Source organism: Megalopta genalis, chromosome 1 (assembly GCF_051020955.1).
Source record: "Megalopta genalis isolate 19385.01 chromosome 1, iyMegGena1_principal, whole genome shotgun sequence".
In the NCBI taxonomy this organism is placed as follows: Eukaryota; Metazoa; Arthropoda; class Insecta; order Hymenoptera; family Halictidae; genus Megalopta; species Megalopta genalis.
The window spans coordinates 34,754,389-34,772,039 of record NC_135013.1 but is presented as its reverse complement, the minus strand read 5'-3'; the positions used below and the strand labels follow the sequence as shown (position 1 = coordinate 34,772,039).

The following is a 17,651-nucleotide window of genomic DNA, read 5'->3' as shown; positions in this document are numbered from 1 at the left end:
CGCGGCCGCCGCGCCGAGATCCATGGATCGCCGGTGAACAGCGGAAATCGGAGAGAAACCGAAGCCCGAAACGATTTTTCGCTTTCCGCTTCTTCCGTGGAGAAATTTTTAGCCCGCGAAACGCGCGATCCATGGGTCTCTCCATCGCGAAAACACCGTATCTTCGATACACGCGATATCGATCATAGTTTTCGGTGAAAGGAAAAAACGCCGCGAAGGTGTTTTTAATTCCGGAGCCACAAAGCGGCAATTCCCGTGGGCAGAGGATGAAAGGAAAAACGGTCGTTTCGACCTAGAAAGGTTCCCTCGGCCGTGGAAAAGCCAGCTCCTCGCGGCGCCCACTCTTGTCCGCGTTTCCGGTTTCCTCTCTCTCTCTCTCTCTCTCTCTCTCTCTCTCTCGCGCTCTCTCTCTCTCTCTCCGTCCGTCGTTCCTTCGTCCCGTCGTTCCGACGCGACGGATCGATAATCGACTAGAAATTTCTCGCACGAGCTTCGAACATTTGTAATCCATGTCCCGGACGATTCCCGGGTATTCTGGTAATTAGAGCAGCGAATGGGTCGATTCACGATTCGCGACTCGCGAAATAATTATGGTTTTGTCGTTGTTCGCGTGTACCCGTGCTTGCGCGCGGCGCGGCGTTGCGCCCGTCTCTTTAATATAGAATTGTAACGGCATCGATGCGCCGTTAATTAATATCGGTATAATTAATACCGCTATTAATAACTGTTATTTTGTCTGAGGCGTCCGCGACAAACACAGCGAAAACCCTCCTGACCGCATTAAATTTAAATTGATATCGGTTTGTACGCGATCAGCCGTGCCGTGATCGCTGGAAATCAAATGTTCCAGTCGACGCTCCTCGATGCTGCCCGACAAATAGATTTCACCGTTCGAATATTTGCTCGCCGTTCTGCATACTCTAAATTCTAAATCGACTGTACTCTTTCTTTTCTTTTTTTTTTACAAGGCAGATTATCGTGCCGAATAAGCAAATTATTTTACAAAGCAATTCGAAATACCGAAAGCGACGATTCAACGCTAGAAATATCGAACTCTAAACGCGACTGACATATATTATTGCTTTATAACAATGCCAAAACACCGGATTTATTTCAATTTCGTATGATTTATATTTTAATAGATGCTTCGATAAGGAAGCGTACCCAAAAATTTCACCTAGAAATATTTGTATAAAATCGGGAACTGTGAAAAGAAAGATCCGAAACCATTTTGAATATCCTAATTCGGTCTGTTCTGTATTATACTTAATTCTGATCACGTCTCAGTCGAGAGTTCGCTCCAAACGGCTCGAAATTTTAAAAAATCATAAGATTCGACGCTCTGTATTTCGCGAATAAATTTCAAACCGCGAAATATTATATTTTTTCCTATTATATATTATATATTATATATTATATATTATATTATATATAATTTTATTAAAATTATATAAAATTTTTTTAATAATAAAAATGGCGCTTATATAACGGCGCTTATATAATTTTATTATATTATATATTATATATTAATATCCTATTTTTCGTCAAAATCCGCCGGCATTTTCCAGTGGAAACGACTCCGAATCCGTAATCCCTTTCACCAAAGTGGCAAAAATTGCGAAATAATTCGAATATTCGAAGCTCGACTTCAATTTTCTCGCCCTTCGAGGGAGCATCGCCGCGATTTTAAGGCTAGCGAAACACGGTCGACGGAGGGAAGAGGGGGGAAAATAGGCGACGCGACGATAGGTTGGAAGGATAGGATCGCCTGCGAGTTTCCCACGCGGCGAGCGAACCGGTACTTACGAAAGACGAGACGAGAGACGAGAGGAGACGAGACGCCCCAGCCCAGCAGCGTGCACTCGGATTGCGGATTAGCGAGTCTCACGTAAGTGCGTGGCGCAGGTGGTCGCGTTAAACGGTCCGCGCCTCAATTTCCGGCCAGAAAACTGGCCGAGCCTGACCCAGCCTCCGACGAACCTAAACGCGGCGGCGAGGCGAGCAGAGCCGAGCCGGGTTTCACGGTTGCCCGAACGCCTTCGATTTTTGCAGGAAACACCCTCGCGCTCGCAGCCCGGTATTATTTTTCCTCGGCCCTCTCCCCGCCCCGCCCTCCATATTTCTCCCTTCTTTTTCTTCCCTGTTTCTTTTTGTCTCGCCTATCCCTTCGGGGATACGTCGAACCGGTTCTCATTTCCACGGAATTGCCTTTTTCGCCCCCCCCCCTTTTTCTCTTGCCCCGTTGACACGGGGCGACTCGCAACGCGAAGCGCGTTCGCCATTGCAACGTCGTGATCGTGTTGACCGAGTTTTGTTCGTTGTCATATCGGACTGTGGACGTTTAGGCGAATCTCGTTCCCTCAGGTCGGTTCGCAGAAATCTTGTTTCGATTTTTCTGCGGGCAGCATTTCGTTCGAGCAGGGCTTTCGTCGCGACTGTTGAAGATAATCGATCGAAATAAACGACAATATGTAGACACGGGTCTACTCTATTTCTATGATTTTTGTCAAAATTTTAGGTCACACGTTGCGAGTAGGAGAAATATTGTTTCAGGGTGGATGCTCGAGAGCTCGATTCGATTTCTATAAAAAGCACCCCTAACTTCGCAAGCGGTTTTCTCTGTGACTATTTAACACAATCGCTCGAAACAAACGGCATATCGTAGATGCGAATCTACTCTATTAGCATGATTTTTGTCAAAATTTTAGGCCACGCGTTGCGAGTAGGAAAAATATTGTTTCACGGCGGACTCTCGAGAACTCGATTTAATTTTTATAAAAATCACCCCTAATTTCGCAAGCGGTTTTCTCCGCGACTGTTCAAGATAATCGATCGAAACAAACGGCAAATCGTAGAGGCGAATCTACTCTATTAGCACGATTTTTGTCAAAATTCTATATCGCGCGTCGAGGGTAGGGAGAATTGTTTACGAAGAGGCTTACCGCTCGAGCGATATCCGCAAACTCGCCGTAAGTCTGAGAACTTGTAGGACGTCTCGGAGAGTTGCGCGTTGAGCTCGCGTTTACCCAGCTCATAAACCGAATCTATCGTCGCATCGCCGCCGATTACGCTCACAAAGTACGAAACGACGAGGCATAAACGCGCAGCATCGTTCACTGTCGGTGGCCTCTCAGATAAGACCGCGCGGAGCAACGTTTAACGCCGGTCGTTAAACCGGTAAGACTGATCGAACCTTCGATCAGCCCTAAGAACACTTTCGACCGGTGAAAAGAAACGGAAGAGAGAGGGAGCTCGAGGTGGCGCAAAAGTGAACTGCCTTGCTAATGCATACCTTATCTGAAATGTTCTATCCGCTGCTAACGAGCGATTTCAAATAAAATCTGCTAATTGTTTATTTCGCTTGAAATCTAAGCGAGCCACTGTTCTAAAAAAAAAAATTGAATATTTCCTATAGCTCCGTCGACTTTCACGAAACGAGAAGGAATCGAACGAATTTTGTAATCCTAACATACAGGCTGTTCCAAAAATGTCTCGTAATCCGGAAATGGGGGGTTCCTGAGGTCATTTGAAGTAACTTTTTCCTTAGCGAAAACGCAATCCGCGGCTTCGTTTACGAGTTATTAACGAAAAACAGTGACCAATCAGAAGCGAGATCATTTGACGCGAGACGGCCGAGCCAATGAGCGGAACTGAGCTCCGCGCACTCGTTGGCTGGGCCGCCGCGCGCCAGCAGAGCTCGCCTCTTATTGGTCAGCGTTTTTCGTTAATAACTCGTAAACGGAGCCTCGGAGAAAATTTTCGCAAAGGAAAAAGTTGCTTCGAATCACCTCAGGAATCATCCTCTCAGATTGCGGGACATTTTCGGGACACCCTGTATATTAAAGCGTTAGAATAAAAATGACAAAAAGTCTCGTCAGTCTCGTAAAAACTGGTGACTTTTAGGGTTATGCCAAGGTTCGGGCGTTGAAATGGAATCGAAAGCTGGGCGAAGAAGAGCAGGGCGAAACGGAATCGAAAAAGGGAAAAGGGTCGAGCGCGTGGCGACCACGGTCCCGTAAATCGTCGGAGCCCGAAGATATTCAAATTCGCAGGAAGGGGCGGTGGAATGGGACGCGGGGTTCTCGCGTGAGCTAGTGTGATTACACGAGCAAGAGAGTTTGCGCCCCCCCGGCCCCGCACGGCGGAGCGAACGCGATCCAGGAGTCGCTAATATCCGGATTCCGTCGGTAAATTCGCGATAACCGTAACCGGTCTATTAATTGATCGCCGACATCAGGCAATACGTACACTACGTGTTCATTAGAGCACTCATTAAGCGGAGGAACGCGTCGTGTCCGCGTTCCCCGTTCCCCGCGGCCCCCTCGGGCCACCGGCTGGCTCCGCGCGCTTCTTCTCTACACTGTCTCCGCTCGCGAAACAGCTCATTATGCGATTATCGATAGGCGTGCACGCGCTACGGAACACGCGGCACCTTCTCCCGTGTCCCATCTCGGCTACAAGCGCGATTATTATTCTCAAACTATTACCAGACTGTTTCTTTTTCAACGGGAACTCGCTCTCGCTTCGCTTCCCCGAAGAGGAGACACGCGCGCGCGCGTCTTCCAGAATTTTTAGCAAGCCGACGATCCAGCGTGCACTCGCAAGACTTTGAGGTTGTTTCGAGAACGCTTTGAGGAACGCGTAGAAAAATTCTCGGCTCGGGATAGCCATTTTTTCGGTCGCAGACGATCGTTTCCTCGGCGGCCTCTTTTCGTAGACAGAGATTTCAGTTTGTAATAACGTGCGCTCTTTTTTTAGAAACGTTTAGCAACGGCATAATTGAATGTAAATTTTGAACAGATTTTAGGAATATTTGGGAAACACTTTGGGGAACGTGTTCTTTCGTCGTTTTTCGGCAATCGACCGCCGGACCGCCGTTTCTTCGAAGGATCTGCCTCGGTCAATAATTCTGGCAAATAAACTCGCGGTTCCCTCGATTAATACGCGAGTAGGAGAGTACGCGTACGACCGAACTTTCTCCGGAATTTTAAACACCGCCGAGGAGAATTCTCGCGGCGGCGCGAACACCGAGAGAATTTCTCGGCGACGCGGGATTTGGGAGATGCCGAAGCGGAGAAAGCGGGCTGCTGCTCCTCGTTAAATCGCTGCTCGAGGATCCGCTCGCCGGAGAGAGAGAGAGAGAGAGAGAGAAAGACACCTAAGCTAGTTTTCGTGGGCGTGGGACGCGAGCCTAATACGCGAGGCGGCTACGCATCATTTCCGTATTCCAATTATACCTCGAAACGCTGTCTCGCCCGCGCGAATAGTATGAAAATCGACTGCGAAGCTCTGCGCGAAGCGAAGAAGCTCCGTCGATCAAAGGCCGAATACATCGTCGAGGCCGGAAAAAGTGCGAATAAATTAGCATCGAGAATTTCATAAAAGTCCGTGGATTGAAGCGGCTTCGGAGCGATTTTTCCCGCGGAGAAATTTACGAGCGGGAAGAGGCGGCCGATCGTTTCTTTTCGTTGCGCTAGAATTTGACGCGAAACCGAGACGCAGCGCGCTGGTAGCACGCAATGTGTAATCGGATCGGCGAGGCGCAGCGCGCGGCGAAACAATTTCAGAGCTGCCCGAAGATGAATTACGAAGAGAACAAGGGGCGTGATCTTCGTAATCGATATCAATTTCCTCGATGATAGGGGCAAGCGCAATCGAATCCTGTCGTGCGGGCCGTTTCAATGGGCCGGCCGAGAAAATTGCCCGAGAAATCTGCAACATTTTATGTATGCTAATTAATGCATCGAATGCGCCGACGTTGAACGATGCGGGCTTGCTTCTTCTCGCTGATCGGACGCGTGCATCGAGATTTCCTTCATTTCGCGCAACCTTCGAATACGTTTCACAGGACGTTCGACAAAAAATGCCTCCGCTCGTTACGAACGAATTAATAAACGAGCGATTAAACGAGACCATCGATCTCCGATAACGCGAATCGATCGCGTATAGCACAGAGGCCCTTGAAATGGGCTTTATCTTGTTCGCACGAGATGTGAAATTGTTCAAGGAGAACGTAAAAAGACCCTCTTCCTCGCGAATCTATTAATAAAACAAGCAGGATCGCGTACGTTCCGAAAAGAAAATCACGAGTTAACCGTTTGCACTCGAAGCCATTTCGACTGTAAATCTAAAATAATTTTCCTGACCTGCACTGTCTCTACTTTGTATGACAGGGCGCATTTTATGCTTGTGAAATTGAGTCTTGTGACTTATACAACAGTTATAATTTTGACAATTTTTCAAATCGAAATTTTGTTGATGTAAGAATTATTTGTGTAATAATATTTATTATTATAATACATAATATTATATTATATTATATATTAATACGTAATATTATAAAACAGTTTTCAGTGGTGCCTCGGAGTCACCACTCGAGCGCGAAGGGTTAAAATCGCGATCTTCGCGTCGGTCCGGTCGACGGTGTCCGACGAACCTTTGGAAAAATGGAAAAATCCGCGAGAATCCTGCCATGAAAAATTCACGAGCGTCTAGGTCCGTAGGTCCTAAATCATCGAAACAAACGTTTCTTCGCGCCAGTTAGCCGACTTCCCGCGAGAACGAGGATTTATACGCAGACGTCCGCGGTCCAGCGATCATCCCCGGTTCCAGGGGCCGGCGGGAGGATCCATCGATCGATCGCAGCTCGAGAGGATGTTATATTACCAGTCGCGCAACAGTGTAAACGGTCCCGAGCAAACCCGCGGCCCCGGCGTCCATCGCGACGGGGTGGTTCTGGGGTGGTAATGGCGCACTATCGACCTATCAATAGCGCTGTGTCGTGCGCATTAATAATCCATGATTGCCATCGAGCACAACTCCGTGTGTCCCGACCGCCATGGTGTATTCATGGGGAGAGAGAGACGGGTCGAGAGAGCGAGCGAGCGAGAGCAAGCGAGAGAGAGACAGAGAGAGAGAGAGAGAGAGAGAGAGGGTTGGCACGTCTGGCTGGTCTGAGCGCGGCGAACCACCCCTTCCGCTGACAGCGGGCTAATCGAGGAGGATCCTTAATTAGAAATTAGGCGGCGGTTTCCGCCGGAATCGCAACATCCCTCGAGCCGTCTGCTCGACGAAGCTGCGGCCTAGACGTTGGCGCGGGGGTGGTCACCGGGGGTGGTTTCGCCGACTGTAAAACAGTCCATTGTCTCGGGACAATTAGCTCCCGTTCGCTCCGGCAATATTAAAACGTCCTCTCAGCCCTAAATCCGACGGGGCTCGACGATATCGTACGATCCGGTAATGCTTCGTTTCAAATTCACTCGATCGCAGAGACGTTTTCGCGGGAAATGGACGATCAATTTCTTGATCAAACGCACGCCGTTGCGCGAATCGTTTTCCCTGGTCCTGTTAATCCTTGGACCGCGGATTTATCTCAAAAATGAGTCAGAGCGAATTAAAGCAACGGTAAAATTGAAAGAAATAAAGTCGACGCATCGCTCTCGATTTATCATAGTTATTAACGAAAGAAAGGAACGCGTGTTTGACTCCCGCGTTCTGTAATCAATTTATTAATTCTCGCTTCAAAGTCTTCATCTTCTTCTCCTTCGAAGAATCCTAATTTCTTCAGCGATAGCGACGCGTCTAGAATCGTCGCGGAAGTTACAAATCGAAAGGAATTCCGATTCGCAGACGATAGGGGAAAATCTGCGACAGCAGCCGCTATCAAGCTGGCATAATTAGTCGGCGAGTCGGAGCCGAAACATCGTCATCCGGTGCTGAATCGGTAATTCATATTTGTCTTCCGCAAACGACGGTCTGCCGGATATGTATTCATCCAATCAAGCCCGTCCTTAACCAGAAATTAGGAGCGAGGAGGCGCTGCGAGAGCCTCCCCTCAACCTGGGGGAGCATCGGATTCTCGATTTATGCAAATGGTGAACACCGCCCCCGCGAGCCAAGACGTCCGAGCCGAGCGGACGCGAGACCGGGAAACGCGCGCCCGATATGAGCCGTTTATTTTGAAAGTGGCATAAGTCACTTTGTTTTTAAGTCGGTCACTTCGTTTTTAAGTTGGTCACTTTGTTTTTAAGTCGATATATTTAAGGGTTTGCGTTTCAACACGTTTAAAAATATGGATGCTAACTTTCGAGAAGATTTACTTGTACTTGTTATCTCAGGATACTGATATTTTTTTCAGTATAAATAAGTTCGTATAAACATTAAAAGATCACCACTTTTCATTACGGTAAAGTGCCTTATGCCACTTTCAAAATAAACGACTCGTATCTCGACGCTTCGAATCCGTTCTTCGACTTTTAATTTCCAAGTTACGATCGTGTTCCGTCGCGATCGGACGAGAGTGTGCGATTTATCCTGGAACTTTCATTCGGCGCGAGACGGTTCGCGGCGGTATTATAGTTTATATTCTGTATTGTAAATAAAATGCCGCGACGCGAGAGAAACGGAGCGATTCGCAACACTATTGTTTATTGGTAAACGCGCTGGAAAGCCATTGCATACACAACAGTTTAACCCTTTGCACTCGAAGCCATTTTAACTGTAAATCTAAATTAATTCTTCCGACTTATGGTATTTCCATTTTATACGACAAAGTCTAGAGGCACTTTTATTGCACTTAGATTGCACTTGTCTAAATTAATTAATTATGGTATTTCCACTTTATACGACAAAGTTTAGATGCAATGAAAATACCATAATTCGGAAAAATTAATTTAGAAAAATGCAATCTAAGTGCAATAAAAGTGCATCTAGACTTTGTCGTATAAAATGGAAATACCACAAGTCGGAAAAATTAATTTAGAAAAGTGCAATCTAAGTGCAATTAAAGTGCATCTAGGCTTTTATAATATAAAAATTATCTTGGAACGTTTTTAACGAAATTTTAATGGTGCCTCAGAGTCACCACTCGGGTGCAAAGGGTTAAACACAGGAGCGACCGTATGCACCGTACGAACATATCAATAGCAACATTTGGTAATCGTGTTCGTTGCACCGGCCATGGGACGGCCAGATTTGCACGGGAGTCTGTTATAGTTCGAGGACAGCGGGGAAGCGACACACAGACAGGGAAAGGGTTGATCGAATCGGAAATCAGCGGCAGAGAGAGAGATTCTTTCGCTCGGATGGCAACGAAGGATTTAATAGGAGTCGCTCAGGCCGCTATATCAACCGGCTAATCTCTTTAGCGTATCGTCTGCGAGACGGCGCGGTTAGTCGGGTTGTTTAATTAGAAATTAGGCAGCCGCTTTCAGCGGAGTTCAACTTCCCGGCCGAAGTTTCTTGAATGGCGTCGTCGGGCGACGGCAGCGGCGGCGCCGGCGAATTTTCCATGGAGATGGAATTAGAATCGACCTGGCTGCCAACGGTGTAATACACACACACACACACACACACACACACACACACACACACACACACACACACACACACAGAGAGAGAGAGAGAGAGAGAGAGAGAGAGAGAGAGAGAGAGAGAGAGAGAGAGAGAAGAAGCGCCGGTGCGACTAACTGTCGCCGGATCGTTCACCGATCATCGCGATCGATCCCGCGATTTGATCGTCCTCGATCGGCGGCGCGCGAAAATTGTGTCTAATCGATCGACGAAACGTTTTCGATTCGAGCTTGCAACGATTAAATTCCGCTCGGTTCCGGACGCTTCCGACGTCGATCGACCGACCAATTACCCGAGAGCACCCCGGATCGCACGAAAAAATAAGCGGAACGGCTGCGATTCCCGTGGGTTAAATTGGATCGCGTCGTAACGCCGAAGAAAAATCGAATGCGAAACGTCGGAGGCTGCGCGTCGGAGGGTTTCGCGATCTCAAAATTCTGGAGATATAGGACGGGCAACGAGCACCACGCCGCCCCGGCGGTCGATTAGGGCCGGGACAGGGTGGCGGGGGGAGGCGAAATTCAATCGTCCTCGTCCCGGAGAAAAAGGCCTCGCGACGAGCCCGGCGACGGGACGTCTGCTAAAAAGGTAACTCGGCCCGGAATCGATCAGGTGCGCGCACCGTGAAACAGGTGGCCCGGACGACCAAGAAACTGATAGCAGTAAATCGAGCTATCGCGTCGTGTCTCATCAAGATCGCAACGGTGCATGCACCGGCGGACAGGCCCGCGCGCGCTGTGCAGCGTGCAGCGCGCACGACAAAATCCTCGGCCGACGACGATGACGACGACGAGAGAAGAACGACGAGAAGGACGACGAGACGGAAGGACCGACCGAACCGACGGAAAGAGGAAAAGAAATGGGGGGAAGGGGGGCCGGAGAACGCCGAGGCTAATAGTCGCGCGCTGCTAATGATGATCTATGTAGTGGTCTGCGAGAACGAATGCAGTCGGCGGGAAGAAAATTGAAAGAAATTGCGCTCGAGAATATACCGTGTCCGGAGGCGACGAAAAATAATCCGCTCGTCGTTGTTTCTCACGAGAAGCTGGTTGTCGCGAGAGCGGCGCGCGTTATTCCGGCTGCTGCTATTCGATCGTTCTTTCGGCTTTGCTCGCTTGAAAACGCGCTCGAGAACGCTAGTCGGAGTTCGAAATTTTACAGAAGAATTTTTCGAAATCTACCTTCCGATCGTACGCAGATCGTCGGAAGACTATTCAATTATTAGGATTTAAGCGCGTCTTTTTCGTGGATTTTGCGAGCGCAATTTGTGGGTGCGCGCGCGACACGCGAATGCATTTTGCGAAAGCCCGTTCGTAGGTAAAGTAATGTCTCCCTAATTGACACTCACAGATTGTGCAGAAAAAGGAACAATTTATATTTGTTGGCGATCGATGACCATAAAAGACGAGCTGTTGATAAGAGTGGATGATAAAAAGATTAACAAACGAGAGTTTCTCATCTGTTTTTTGTCTTTCCAAGTATATAATAGGGAAATTAAAACTTTTAAACATTTCAATCATCGTCTAGTAGATCAGTCCCTTTATCATCTGAAAAGAGAAATCCAGTCGTGTTTAGTCGAGTTTTAAAACAACGTTATTACGTCTTAGAAGGTGTAATGTAACATTTTTATGGGCCACTGTATACATAGTACGAATTTATGCTTACGAAATCGAGCCTATTGTCAAGTATAATACAGTAATGTCTCCCTTACTGACGCTCAGATTACAGCAATGTCTCCCTTACTGACGCTCAGATTACAGTAATGTCTCCCTTACTGACGCTCAGATTGTCCACAAAAATGGACAATTTGGGAAGAGGAGATACGATTATTCCAACCTTGCGACTCGTTTTTATAGTCGTTGACAATTCGTAACTATAAGAATGAACCGCAAGGCTCGAACGATCGCATCTCCTCTTCGAAAATTGCCCATTTTTCTGGACAATCCGAGCGTCGATTAGAGAGACATTACTGTACATTTCCGCGGATACGTTCCGCGAGTGCGCGCCACGGGTGTAGACTTTGTAGGAACGTTAAAACGCGCGCTCGCGAGCGGACGAACGTTTCTCTCGATTATGTTCCCGGTTCGCGCAGAATCCCGTAAACGGCGCAGACGTGGCAATTAGACGAGCTCGACGACGTCCCTGCCGAATCCCACAAAATTTCTGTGCGCCTCCCGATTGTTCGGTTCGCTGGGCAAATATTAGCATAAAGATCTGCAGCCCGAAGATAAATACAAAGCGAAGAGCCGACGAATCGGCGGACGGAAGGAAGCAAGAGGAGAGAGAGTAGAGAACGAGAGAACGAGAGAGAGAAAGAGAGAGAGAGAGAGAGAGAGGGAGAGAGAGACGAGAGAGCGAGTAGGTGATTTATCGAGCTGCCTCCGCCGAGATTAACTCCGGTATAGCCGGCCGACGCGGTCCCGTTCACTTAAGGAGGATGGAGGATCTCGGCTATCGGTTATCGGCTATCGGTTTCTCGTTGATCGATCGATCGGATCATTCGGCCGCTTCGGGCAGCGCGAGGCGCCTGCGTCCGTCCGTGACGAATCGACCAATCGCCGGCCGCGGCACGGATTCCGCCGCGGTTTTCGAGAAAAATCGAAATCCCGACCGCGCGGACCATCTTTACCGTCCGATCAAATATTAAACGGCACCGCGAAACAGCCCGCGCGCGAACGCTTTAAATACACGTCGAAGCTTTGTATTAATTCCGCGGCTGACGTACGAGCGGCCCGATTAAAGATGCAAAGCGCCGAACTTTCGTTTTAATTTAGAACGATCGTACGTGGACTGTGAACTTTGTATGTATGCATTCGCGACGGAAATATGCGCGCGAACTTTGGACCGACGGGAAGATTAACGGCGGCTGCAGTTTTGTTCTATTAATTCGTTGTTCCATCGAGCTCTCTTGTTTCTTGCGGATTCACGGTCGAATCGCGAGCACGATGGAAATTCGATTATCCGGCACCCCGATATCGTGATCGTCTGTCGTTTAAATGTGTACTCTTTACCTGCGATCGGCTCAATTAAAGGCGATTTATTGTGCAAATCGATAAAGATGACATCCAGCGGGGCTTTGGTTAAATACAGTAAATTCTCCCGAATTTTCCTTCAGTTTCTAAGCGAAAATGTACAATTTATGGACAGCTCATTTTTGTGTAATCGTTGGCAATCGGCAGCTGTAAAAATGAGAGGCTCGAATAATCGTATCGCCTCTTCCCAAATCGTCCATTTCTCTGCGCAATCTGAGCGCGAATTAGAGTGAAAATACTGTACATCTATTCTATTATCCGCATATTTATGTCACAGCCCGGATAATCGAGGTCCTACCGCAAATCCGGAAACGTTCTCGGCGAAAAAGTGACCGATCCGCGACGAATCGTAAACGGAATGCTCTCTGATCGCGAACATGGAAGAATGATACAGAGGTTTCTCCCGTGTCCGGCGATAAATAGCGACAGCGTTTTTTAAGGCGCCAAAGTGGTAGATCATTTTGTGCGTCAGCTGCAGCTGGTTGCTCCGCGACGGAACAATGGCTTACGTAACCGCGGCGCACACCGGTGCACAAGACCGAATCTCTTATCGCACCTGGCTGATTAGCAGTCAAGGTTGCATCGGAAGCTATTTTCAACGTTCGGTCCTTGGCGCTCGTAAATTTCTTCGCCAGACCTTTGTAACGCACAGACAGACGAATTCGTTTGTATGCAGATCGTGCAATTGTTTGCGCGGAGCTACCGTCTAGTCTGCCGCGTCTCTTTCGCAATCGAAATCATTTGCACGTGATTCGAGGAGCTCTCTGCTGTGTCTCTACGCTTGCTTCGAAAAATATTCGCATCGTTGACGTCGACAAATTGGTAATCGTTCGTCTCGGCCGATTACGAAGCGACGCGTTCGATGCCGCTTTCTTGGAAATGTGACGGTGCTTTATAAGTTATTGCTGTTTCAAGGCTCGACGATATATACAGGGTGTCCCAGAAATGTCTCGCAATCCGAAAGTAGGGGATTCCCGAGGTGATTTGAAGTAACTTTTCCCTTAGCGAAAATGCAATCCGCGGCTTCGTTTACGAGTTATTAACGAAAAACAGTGACCAATCGGAGGCGAGATCGTTTGGCGCGAGACGGCCGAGCCAATGAACGGAACCGGGCTCCGCGCACTCGTTGGCTGGACCGCCGCGCGCCGGCCAAGCTCGCCTCTTATTGGTCAGTGTTTTTCGTTGATAACTCGTAAACGGAGCCTCGGAGAAAATTTTCGCGAAGGAAAAAGTTGCTTCGAACGACCTCAGGAACCTCCCATTTCCGGATTGCAAGACATTTTCGGGACACTTTGCATATGCTTTTAAAGTACTCCAAGAACAGATTCTTAAGATACAACGACGATGCCACTCTTCGTTATTGTTGTTATAGCAATTGTCTATTAGCAGACAGATACGAAATCGCGAAGTCGGCACTATTTAGCATCTAAAAATGTCCGCGATACAACAATTAGATGAGTTTAATTTTTGCCAGATCGTACACAAGTCTCGGTTGAATTAACAAATGTATCTTCGTGAAGTACACCGATCGAAGCCCTTCGAGAAAAAACAGCTAATCGAATCAGATCTTAATTAACCGGCAAACATCGTCGCGAAGTCCGAGCCGCCCGAATACTTTTTGCAGCAACTGTAGCAGCGCGAGCAGAGATCTGCGACATAAAACGATAAAAAGTCGGCTCGAAAATGCCAAAAGAAGCAAACAACGTGTACACGACCTATCGCAAATGTAACGATCTCTGACTCACGGCCCCCATCGCCGAAATCCGAAACGAAATCACTGGGAGACGCATAAAGATCCGCGGAGGACCGAAAAAGGAGATGCGATCCTCCTCCGCGCGATCCACGGATCTCTCTCGGGGATCTAGCTAATGAATCCACGTCGATCGCGAGGCGAGGGCCCTTCCCATCGAAATCTCTCACGTGTCCGCCGAATGTCCGCGTTCCGGGAGGCCGAGAAAGGAGAGACTTCCTCTCACGGTGCCCGATGCCCGGCGATCTTACGTAAACCGTCGCCGCACCGCGCCGGTTACGTGCGGAGATCGCTAGCCGGTTACATGGATCGCTGTTTGTTCGTCGAATGATCCACGTCACCGCGGGAGCTTTCGTTACGCGCGCGTTACGAAACCGCGGCGGAGGTCATGAACGTGCGCGAGCGGGTCAAATTCTGGCAAACAGAAAAATTCGGCCGCGAAAGGTACGCCTGCGGAAAACGACGACGCGAAGAAGCGCCTCGAAAAGTTTATTTGAGAGTTATGTTTGAAAATCGACTACTCGAAGAAGCACCTCGAAAAGTCGTTTACTCGAGAGATATCTTTAAAAATTGGCTATTCGAAGAAGCACCTCGAAAAGTCGTTTATTTGAGAGATACCTTTGAAAATCGGCAACTCGAAGAAGCACCTCGAAAAGTCGTTTATTTGAGAGATATCTTTAAAAATCGACTACTCGAAGAAGCACCTCCAAAAGTCGTTTACTCGAGAGATATCTGTAAAAATCTGCTACTCGAAGAAGCGCCTCGAAAAGTCGTTTACTTAAAATATCTTCAAAAAGTCTACTACTCGAAGAAACAGCTACGAAAAGTATCCAAATAAAATACCTTCGAAACTGACCAGAAAATGTGTCCTCAAATATCACCAACGCGAAGAAGAAGCACCTTTAAAAATCGACCGAAAAATGACCCTCAAAAATCGACGACGCAAAGCACAAATAAACAGCGATAAAGTCTCCGTAACAATTGACCGCGCGAAGCGCATTAAAAATGCGTCGAAGGTCGAACCATGCGCGAAAATTCTCGAAACAGGCGTCGAGGACGGAGAGCAGCTTTCTCGCCGGAGATTCCTGGAACACAGACGTGAAAATTGGGGCCCGGTTTTTCCGTTGGTCGGCATTATTGATCTGCCGGGGTTCGTAACGCGAGGCCGGGCCTCGAGATTTATTAGGTTAGTTCGTTGGCACATGTGTCCGGCGATCCCTCCGCGAGCGGATAGAAAGTTCGGACCTTAATTTCATTTCGAGAAGGGACAGGCGACCTTTCGGTGCTACCATCTGCAGCCGACGTCAGACATTTCGCCGGTTCTCTCCCGGGATTTATCGCCCTTGGACTTCAAACTCGACGCTGGTCGTCACAAGTCCCCATTGTGTTCGCTGGTAAAGGAAGCTTGTTCGAATTGGCTGGCAATCCGGCTGGAAATTTCTGCCCATTTTTCGGATTCGCTCGCACAGAAACATTGTCCACCGAACCGAATTTGTTCCGCCGATTAATTAGGGGCCTACGAGATGCAGAACATTTGAAAATACGCTCGGTACACGGTGCTTCTAGATGATCTTTTGCATATCAATGTAGTCATAATTTCCCTAATTTTTGCGAATGCTCCGAAATATATTTGAGACTTCGGTCTCTCGATTTATTCGTATCCTGGAAACAGCGAAATTTTCATCGCGATCGAATCTGTGCGACGCGCGATCGCGGAGAAACGATTACGTGCGCGAGTAAAGATTCGATTTTACACGCAAGAATCTGTATTTGCGGACGTCGACGGTTCGGAAATAGATGTAGACGTTTTCCGACCGATCTGGAAGGTCGTAAGATAATGGCTCCTATTATCGATTCGATCTGTTTCCTTATCTAAAGTCCACACGGAGACGTTAAAACGCCGCGCGTTTCACGGTAAAGTTTGCGCGCGTGTGCGCGACGGGACCTGGTCACCCGATACGCTAAATATCTCTCGCGACTGCGAGCGAAGTTCGCTTCGGACCGGCTAGATACTTTATAAAATAATGACGGAGGGGTTCTATATTTATCTAATCGTAAATATTCCAAGCCGCGGCGGTCGGATCCCACATGTGTTCAACAGGTTGAACACTTTCTACGCCGACGAATTCTACCGTCGACTGGCCGGAGACACGCTATCTACAGGGTGTCCCAAAAATGTCTCGCAATCCGACAGCGGCGGGTTCCTCGGATCATTTGAAGCAACTTTTTCCTTTACAAAAATGTTCTCCGAGGCACCGTTGACGAGTTATTAACGAAAAACAGTGACCAATGAGAGGCGAGCTCGGCTGGCGCGAGGCGACCGAGCCGATGGGCGGAACTGGGCTTCGCGCGCTGGTTGGCTGGGCCGCCTCGCGTCAGCCGCGCTCGATTCTTATTGGTCACTGTTTTTCGTCGATAACTCGTTAACGGTGCCTCGGAGAACATTTTTGTAAAGGAAGAAGTTGCTTCGAATGCTCCGAGGAACCCGCCATTTCCGGATTACGAGACATTTTTGGGACACTCTGTATACTCCTTCTAGAATTCCTTCGTGAATCCGTTGTTAACCCTTGCGCGTGGAATTTCCATTACACGATCGAATGAATCGTTCGTCGAACGTTCGCCGAATCGGGGAACGAAAATGATCTCGTTCCACGGCATCCGGGACGCGAAATTAAATTACACGGTTTCGCGGCGATCGTCGAACGATCGTTAATCGATTCTCCGCCGTGTGCACTTTCGAGTTAAAATGCTGCAAGTCGGCAGGGGATAATCGTACCCTAATTTTTCACAAGACTTTGGACTTTGGATCCGCGTCGATCGGGTAATTGAGACGAGAGATAATCAGCTTGCCGGAGTTCTCGCGGGACAAACCGGCGACACGAGAACTTTAAGAAAATCATACATTTCTTGGAAGAAGTCCAGATGCGGCGGCTGCAAAATGTCCAAGGCCGAAAGTACCTGCAACACAAAATCGAACGGTTTCTCCAGCGATTCGTGAGGCGGAATTCGCGAGGCGATTCGAACGAACCGGTGCAACGCGCGCCGTTGTTCGGACCGATTCGCGGAACGCTTGTAATTAAACGCGTCCCTATAAATTTCGCAGATATTATTTCAGCCTGGTGATCAATATTCATTCGTTATGATTACATTAGTAACTCGCGTTACATCCAGATTTCGCTTAACCGCGCAATTACCGAAATCAACCGACGGAGATTTCCGCGCTGAATTATCCAGCGAACTGCTTGTTGCTGGATTTTCGAATAGGAAAGGATACAAAGCGAATCGCGACGCGTTCGACGGTATCGTTGAATTAATTTCCGCGGGGCAGTGATATTCCGCCACGGGAAAAATTGATGGTGTTCGATTCCGAGGAACTTTTTCATTGTTCGAAAATCGACGATATTTTCTGCGGGATCCAGGATCGTTCGATTCCTCTATATACAGGGTGGCGTCCCAAAAATGTCTCGCAATCCGAAAGTAGGGGTTTCCCGAGATCATTTGAAGCAACTTTTTCCTTA

General features: G+C 48.2%; 1 protein-coding gene across 1 annotated transcript in view; it reads right to left on the bottom strand.

Moving 5' to 3' along the window:
* The window catches only part of nmo (serine/threonine-protein kinase nemo), a 277,179-nt gene that overhangs the window by 85,102 nt on the left and 174,426 nt on the right, over positions 1–17,651 (bottom strand). Inside the window, 1 exon segment of the mRNA XM_033466160.2 lies at positions 17,036–17,091. Coding sequence (XP_033322051.1) covers positions 17,036–17,091 — 56 coding nt within the window.